At 47.4% G+C, this 8,778-nt stretch overlaps 1 protein-coding gene across 1 annotated transcript in view; it reads left to right on the top strand.

Moving 5' to 3' along the window:
- The window catches only part of LOC148521537 (serine/threonine-protein kinase mTOR-like), a gene marked incomplete at its 3' end in the record, with an annotated part of 28,732 nt that extends 20,178 nt beyond the window's left edge, over positions 1–8,554 (top strand). Inside the window, exons 3-4 of the mRNA XM_088475017.1 lie at positions 2,406–2,514; positions 8,322–8,554. Coding sequence (XP_088331143.1) covers positions 2,406–2,514; positions 8,322–8,554 — 342 coding nt within the window. The remainder of the gene's footprint in view (positions 1–2,405; positions 2,515–8,321) is intronic.
- Positions 8,555–8,778: the final 224 nt, after the last annotated feature.

Consider the following 8,778-nt stretch of genomic DNA (forward strand, 5'->3'; position numbering starts at 1 on the left):
CACATCGGGTTCTCCAAGGTCACCCAGTGCAGGTCCAGTCAGACAACGCTACCACCGTGGCCTACATAAATCGGGAAGGAGGAACCCAAAGTCGGGCGGCTCTCGTAGAGGTGTCCCGAATCCTGGTTTGGGCGGAGCGTAATCTCCCGGCCTTCAGCAGTCTTCATCCCGGGAGTCCTAAACTGGCAGGCGGACTTTCTCAGTCGCCAGGACGTTCATCCGGGGGAATGGTCTCTGCACCAGGACGTCTTTCAACTTCTGGTGGACAGGTGGGGTCTTCCAGAGATCGACCTCATGGCGTCACGGCACAACAACAAGTTGCCGGTGTACGGGTCTCGAACAAGAGAAGAAAAGGCGTCTCTGGTGGATGCTCTGTGCGTCCGGTGGACGTTCCGGTTTGCTTATCTGTTTCCTCCGTTTTCCCTTCTTCCACGGGTAATACGGAAATTCAAACAGGAAGGAGGGACGCTCCTGTTGATCGCTCCCGCGTGGCCCGGGAGGCACTGGTTCTCAGACCTCCAGGGACTGTCCATGGACATTCCTCTGCGGTTGCCGTTACGTCCGGACCTCCTGTCACAGGGTCCTTGTCTTCACCCGGACCTGACTCGGCTGTCTTTGACGGCGTGGCTGTTGAGACGGCCATGTTAAGGTCCAGGGGGTTTTCCAGCTCTGTAGTGCAAACAATGCTAAGGGCTCGGAAACCATCCTCTGCAAGGATATACCATCGTGTGTGGCATACGTTCTTCCAGTGGTGTCGGCAGAGAGGTTATGTTCCTCTGGAGTTCCGTCTGTCTAGAGTATTAGCTTTCCTACAGGCGGAACTGGACTATGGGCTTCGCCTTGCGTCTCTGATGGTGCAGGTGTCTGCCCTGTCCGTCTGGTTCCATTGTAGGATTGCTGCAATCCCTGATGTGCGCACCTTTATGCAAGGTGTTCTCAGAATTCAGCCACCTTTTGTTCCACCGGTGGCGCCTTGGGATTTAGCTGTGGTCCTGAGGGCTCTCCAGGGACCGCCGTTTGAACCACTGGGCTCAGTGGACCTCAAATGGCTGACAGCTAAAACTATTTTCCTTCTGGCCATTGCTTCGGCCAGACGTGTTTCTGACTTAGGGGCTCTCTCCTGTAAGACCCCCTTTTCTGATTTTTCATAGGAACAGGGCGGTGCTACGCACTCGTCCTGGTTTCCTTCCTAAAGTTGTTTCCAGTTTTCACATCAACGAGGAAATCGTTGTGCCGGCTTTTAACTCACCTGATCTTTCAGTGGGTGAGGCCACTTTGTATGTTGTGCGGGCTTTAAGGATTTATGTTGACCGCACTTCTTCGTTTAGGAAGTCGGACGCCTTGTTTGTCCTCAATGGCTTCCGTAAAAAGGTTTGGCCTGCTTCAAAACAGACTTTGGCAGGCTGGATTCGTATGGCCATTTCAGAAGCTTATCTTCATGAAGGCCTTCCGGTTCCTTCCTCTGTGAGGGCTCATTCCACTAGGTCTGTCTGTCCTTCGTGGGCTGCTCGACGTGGTGCCTCTGCAGTCCAGATCTGCAAGGCTGCCACTTGGTCCTCGGTCCAAACCTTTGTGAGGTATTACGTGTTTGACACCTTTGCCTCTCAGGATGCTTCCTTCGGGCGGCAGATTCTCCTTTCAGCACAGGAGCGTCCCCACCCTTAAAGGTTACTGCTTTGGGACATCCCCAAGGTATCCTGTTGATACCCTATGGACTCTGATGTAGAAAATATGATATGGTAAGAACTCACATTTGTTATCTCTATCTCTACGAAGTCCATAGGGTTCCACAGGACTCCCGCCCTGTCGCACCTGTGCTACAGATGGGCTTTACTATGGTCACCGGTTTTTTTCCGTCTCCCTCTGGTGAGAATGTGATTCTTGTGTGTGTCCAGATCTTTTTTCTCTCTTCCTTCTCCTCCTCCGGCCTATGGCTTGGTACGTAACTGAGATGCCTTGGCTCGGGGGCGGGGTATAGGAGGGGGACCCTAGTGCATCCTGGGAGGCTGAAAACTTTAACTCTATGGTGCCCTATGCCTGACGTCATCACCTATACCCCAAGGTATCCTGTGGATACCCTATGGACTTCGTAGAAATAGAGATAACAAAGGTAAGTTCTTACCATATCTCATATTTTTGTGAACTATAATAATACGTTTACTGTCTGACATTGTTGGAGAATATTCTACTTTGATTAATATATTTTTAATATTTGGAGTCTTTTTTAAAAATAAATTGTGCCACAGATCAGATTCCCTGTTCCCTGTGCTGGCGCACTGATTGGGATCTCTCCCGCCATGATGGAATGACCCCCTTTGTCAGTTCCTGTCGTGATATGCTGTCACTTTGGTGTTACGTGTGCTTTTCATGCACATTGTTATATACAGATCATGTGTCATTTCTAGGTCAGCCAGGAGGAGGCGACACAGTTCTACGATGAGCTCAATCATTTTATCTTTGAGTTTGTTTCTAGCTCTGACGTGAGCGAGAGGAAAGGCGGAATCCTCGCAATAGGTATGTGATGCGCACTCTCTGTATGATTAGGGTTTCACATTATTATGGACTGTCTATTCTCTCTCTCTCCCTCTTTGTGTTATTATGCTAGAGGAAAGGTGGGATCCTAGCTATAGGTATGTGATGCGCACTCTCTGTATGCTTAGGGTTACACATTATTATGGACTATATTCTCTCTCTCTCTGCCTCTTTGTGTTATTATGCTAGAGGAAAGGCGGGATCCTAGCTATAGGTATGTGATGCGCAGTCTCTGTATGCTTAGGGTTACACATTATTATGGACTGTTTATTCTCTCTCTCTCCCTCTTTGTGTTATTATGCTAGAGGAAAGGTGGGATCCTAGCTATAGGTATGTGATGCGCACTCTCTGTATGCTTAGGGTTACACATTATTATGGACTGTCTATTCTCTCTCTCTCTGCCTCTTTGTGTTATTATGCTAGAGGAAAGGCGGAATCCTCGCAATAGGTATGTGATGCGCAGTCTCTGTATGCTTAGGGTTACACATTATTATGGACAGTCTATTCTCTCTCTCTCCCTCTTTGTATTTCTATGCTAGAGGAATGGCGGGATACTAGCTATAGGTATGTGATGCGCAGTCTCTGTATGCTTAGGGTTACACTTTATTATGGACTGTCTATTCTCTCTCTCTCCCTCTTTGTGTTGTTATGCTAGAGGAAAGGCGGGATCCTAGCTATAGGTATGTGATGCGCAGTCTCTGTATGCTTAGGGTTACACATTATTATGGACTGTCTATTCTCTCTCTCTCCCTCTTTGTGTTGTTATGCTAGAGGAAAGGCGGGATCCTAGCTATAGGTATGTGATGCGCAGTCTCTGTATGCTTAGGGTTACACATTATTATGGACTGTCTATTCTCTCTCTCTCCCTCTTTGTGGTGTTATGCTAGAGGAAAGGTGGGATCCTAGCTATAGGTATGTGATGCGCAGTCTCTGTATGCTTAGGGTTACACATTATTATGGACTGTCTATTCTCTCTATCTGCCTCTTTATGTTATTATGCTAGAGGAAAGGTGGGATCCTAGCTATAGGTATGTGATGCGCACTCTCTGTATGCTTAGGGTTACACATTATTATGGACTGTCTATTCTATCTCCCTCTTTATGTTATTATGCTAGAGGAAAGGCGGGATCCTAGCTATAGGTATGTGATGCGCACTCTCTGTATGCTTAGGGTTACTCATTATTATGGACTGTCTATTCTATCTCCCTCTTTGTTATTATGCTAGAGGAAAGGCGGGATCCTAGCTATAGGTATGTGATGCGCACTCTCTGTATGCTTAGGGTTACACATTATTATGGACTGTCTATTCTCTCTCTCTCCCTCTTTGTGTTATTATGCTAGAGGAAAGACGGGATCCTAGCTATAGGTATGTGATGCGCAGTCTCTGTATGCTTAGGGTTACACATTATTATGGACTGTCTATTCTCTCTCTCGCTGCCTCTTTGTGGTGTTATGCTAGAGGAAAGGCGGGATCCTAGCTATAGGTATGTGATGCGCAGTCTCTGTATGCTTAGGGTTACACATTATTATGGACTGTCTATTCTCTCTCTCGCTGCCTCTTTGTGGTGTTATGCTAGAGGAAAGGCGGGATCCTAGCTATAGGTATGTGATGCGCAGTCTGTACGCTTAGGGTTACACATTATTATGGACTGTCTATTCTCTCTCTCTCCCTCTTTGTGTTATTACGCTAGAGGAAAGGTGGGATCCTAGCTATAGGTATGTGATGCGCACTCTCTGTATGCTTAGGGTTACACATTATTATGGACTGTCTATTCTCTCTCTCTCTCCCTCTTTGTGTTGTTATGCTAGAGGAAAGGTGGGATCCTAGCTATAGGTATGTGATGCGCAGTCTCTGTATGCTTAGGGATACACATTATTATGGACTGTCTGTTCTCTCTCGCTGCCTCTTTGTGTTATTATGCTAGAGGAAAGGCGGGATGCTAGCTATAGGTATGTGATGCGCAGTCTGTATGCTTAGGGTTACACATTATTATGGACTGTCTATTCTCTCTCTCTCCCTCTTTGTGGTGTTATGCTAGAGGAAAGGCGGGATCCTAGCTATAGGTATGTGATGCGCAGTCTCTGTATTCTTAGGGTTACACATTATTATGGACTGTCTATTCTCTCTCTGCCTCTTTGTGTTGTTATGCTAGAGGAAAGGTGGGATCCTAGCTATAGGTATGTGATGCGCAGTCTCTGTATGCTTAGGGTTACACATTATTATGGACTGTCTATTCTCTCTCTGCCTCTTTGTGTTGTTATGCTAGAGGAAAGGCGGGATCCTAACTATAGGTATGTGATGCGCAGTCTCTGTATGCTTAGGGTTACACATTATTATGGACTGTCTATTCTCTCTCTCGCTGCCTCTGTGTTATTATGCTAGAGGAAAGGTGGGATCCTAGCTATAGGTATGTGATGCACACTCTCTGTATGCTTAGGGTTACACATTATTATGGACTGTCTATTCTCTCTCTCCCTCTTTGTGTTATTATGCTAGAGGAAAGGCGGGATCCTAGCTATAGGTATGTGATGCGCAGTCTCTGTACGCTTAGGGTTACACATTATTATGGACTGTCTATTCTCTCTCTCTCCCTCTTTGTGTTGTTATGCTAGAGGAAAGGCGGGATCCTAGCTATAGGTATGTGATGCACTCTCTCTGTATGCTTAGGTCGTTCCCGCTAGGCTGTTTTAGCGGGGCGCGGCGCCCTGCCCTCCTTCTGGAGGGCAAAAAGCACCCTGCCCTCCAGGAGGAGGGCAAAAAGCGCCCTGCCCTCACAGCCTGCATGTGCCGTCCTCCCCCGCGGGACGCAGTGTCCCGCGGGTGGAGAAACGTGCGGTGACCCGGTCACCGTCGGAGAATAGACGCCGGGCCCATGCCCCCGGCATCTATTCTCCCTTTCTGCAGCATTTGTGGGCTGTCCGGCGTGTCCGTAAGTGCCGGGCACGCCCCCAAGTATGACGAAAAGGGGACGCGTCTTATAGACAGGGTTACCCTCTCTATGGTTACCCTCTCTAGCTCCGACCCCCTGCCTGCCGCCGGAGCTAGAGTGAACACTAATAGGGTTTCACTTTATTATGGACTGTCTATTCTCTCTCTCTGCCTCTTTGTGTTGTTATGCTAGAGGAAAGGCGGGATCCTAGCTATAGGTATGTGATGCGCAGTCTCTGTATGCTTAGGGTTACACATTATTATGGACTGTCTATTCTCTCTCTCTGCCTCTTTGTGTTATTATGCTAAAGGAAAGGTGGGATCCTAGCTATAGGTATGTGATGCGCACTCTCTGTATGCTTAGGGTTACACATTATTATGGACTGTCTATTCTCTCTCTCTGCCTCTTTGTGTTATTATGCTAGAGGAAAGGCGGGATCCTAGCTATAGGTATGTGATGCGCACTCAATGTATGCTTAGGGTTACACATTATTATGGACTGTATTCTCTCTCTAACTGCCTCTTTATGTTATTATGCTAGAGGAAAGGTGGGATCCTAGCTATAGGTATGTGATGCGCACTCTCTGTATGCTTAGGGTTACACATTATTATGGACTGTCTGTTCTCTCTCCCTCCCTCTTTGTGGTGTTATGCTAGAGGAAAGGCGGGATCCTAGCTATAGGTATGTGATGCGCAGTCTCTGTATGATTAGGGTTACACATTATTATGGACTGTCTATTCTCTCTCTCTCCCTCTTTGTGTTGTTATGCTAGACGAAAGGCGGGATCCTAGCTATAGGTATGTGATGCGCAGTCTCTGTATGCTTAGGGTTACACATTATTATGGACTGTCTATTCTCTCTCTCTGCCTCTTTGTGTTGTTATGCTAGAGGAAAGGCAGGATCCTAGCTATAGGTATGTGATGCGCACTCTCTGTATGCTTAGGGTTACACATTATTATGGACTGTCTATTCTCTCTCTCTCCCTCTTTGTGTTGTTATGCTAGAGGAAAGGCGGGATCCTAGCTATAGGTATGTGATGCACACTCTCTGTATGCTTAGGGTTACACATTATTATGGACTGTCTATTCTCTCTCTCTCCCTCTTTGTGTTATTACGCTAGAGGAAAGGTGGGATCCTAGCTATAGGTATGTGATGCGCACTCTCTGTATGCTTAGGGTTACACATTATTATGGACTGTCTATTCTCTCTCTCTCCCTCTTTGTGTTATTATGCTAGAGGAAAGGCGGGATCCTAGCTATAGGTATGTGATGCACACTCTCTGTATGCTTAGGGTTACACATTATTATGGACTGTCTATTCTCTCTCTCTGCCTCTTTGTGGTGTTATGCTAGAGGAAAGGTGGGATCCTAGCTATAGGTATGTGATGCACACTCTCTGTATGCTTAGGGTTACACATTATTATGGACTGTCTATTCTCTCTCTCTCCCTCTTTGTGTTTATATGCTAGAGGAAAGGCGGGATCCTAGCTATAGGTATGTGATGCACACTCTCTGTATGCTTAGGTCGTTCCCGCTAGGCTGTTTTAGCGGGGCGCGGCGCCCTGCCCTCCTTCTGGAGGGCAAAAAGCACCCTGCCCTCCAGGAGGAGTGCAAAAAGCGCCCTGCCCTCACAGCCTGCGGGTGCCGTCCTCACCCGCGGGACGCAGTGTCCCGCGGGTGGAGAAACGTGCGGTTACCCGGTCACCGCCGGAGAATAGACGCCGGGCGCATGCGCTCGGCATCTATTCTCCCTTTCTGCAGCATTTGTGGGCTGTCCGGCGTGTCCGTAAGTGCCGGGCACGCCCCCAAGTATGACGAAAAGGGGACGCGCCTTATAGACACGCCCCCTTTTCATGATCACGCCCCTTTTTCGGACGCGCGTGCGTCTTCGGCGAGCACACAGGGTTACCCTCTCTAGCTCCGACGCCCTGCCTGCCGCCGGAGCTAGAGTGAACACTAATAGGGTTTCACATTATTATGGACTGCCTATTCTCTCTCTCTGCCTCTTTGTGTTTATATGCTAGAGGAATGGCGGGATCCTAGCTATAGGTATGTGATGCGCAGTCTCTGTATGCTTAGGGTTACACATTATTATGGACTGTCTATTCTCTCTCTCTCCCTCTTTGTGTTGTTATGCTAGAGGAAAGGCGGGATCCTAGCTATAGGTATGTGATGCGCAGTCTCTGTATGCTTAGGGTTACACATTATTATGGACTGTCTATTCTCTCTCTCTCCCTCTTTGTGTTATTATGCTAGAGGAAAGGCGGGATCCTAGCTATAGGTATGTGATGCGCAGTCTCTGTATGCTTAGGGTTACACATTATTATGGACTGTCTATTCTCTCTCTCTCCCTCTTTGTGGTGTTATGCTAGAGGAAAGGCGGGATCCTAGCTATAGGCATGTGATGCGCAGTCTCTGTATGCTTAGGGTTACACATTATTATGGACTGTCTATTCTCTCTCTCTCCCTCTTTGTGTTATTATGCTAGAGGAAAGGCGGGATCCTAGCTATAGGTATGTGATGCACACTCTCTGTATGCTTAGGGTTACACATTATTATTGACTGTCTATTCTCTCTCTCTCCCTCTTTGTGTTGTTATGCTAGGGTGGGATCCTAGCTATAGGTATGTGATGCGCACTCTCTGTATGCTTAGGGTTACACCTTATTATGGACTGTATTCTCTCTCTCTGCCTCTTTGTGTTATTATGCTATTGGAAAATGTTGCAGTAAGTATAAGAGATGCAATATAAAGGGGGATATTTAGTGTCAGTGGGGTGCTTTGTAGCTTTGTGCTTAACTTTGTGCATAATTACTTGGCTTCTAAATGAGCTGTTTTGCTCAGTTTTCCTTTCCCTCACAGTAAGCCTAATCGGGGTTGAGGGCGGCAATGCCACCCGAATCAGCAGATTTGCCAACTATCTGCGTAACCTGCTTCCCTCCAGCGATACTGCGGTTATGGAGATGGCTTCCAAAGCGATGGGACGCCTTGCCATGGCGGGTGACACTTTTACCGCCGAGTACGTGGAGTTTGAGGTGAAACGTGCCTTGGAGTGGTTGGGAGCTGACCGGAATGAAGGACGTAGACACGCTGCTGTGAGTTCATTGGTTCTTGATGTTCTATGATTGTTTTTCTAATGACCAGTTGTCAGATAAATATGGAGTATATATATTATTGAGCCACCCTTGACGTCGACATCTGTATCTTACATACGGTAACATGTTCATATGCACAGAGTGGAAGTTGTCTTGCGTGAAGATGCAGCCTATCCACTTATTAGTAGTCGTCCATTCTGTGGGCTGGACCATTGTTTATGATG

This window comes from Taudactylus pleione, unplaced genomic scaffold, assembly GCF_031769625.1.
Source record: "Taudactylus pleione unplaced genomic scaffold, aTauple2 ptg000160l, whole genome shotgun sequence".
In the NCBI taxonomy this organism is placed as follows: Eukaryota; Metazoa; Chordata; class Amphibia; order Anura; family Myobatrachidae; genus Taudactylus; species Taudactylus pleione.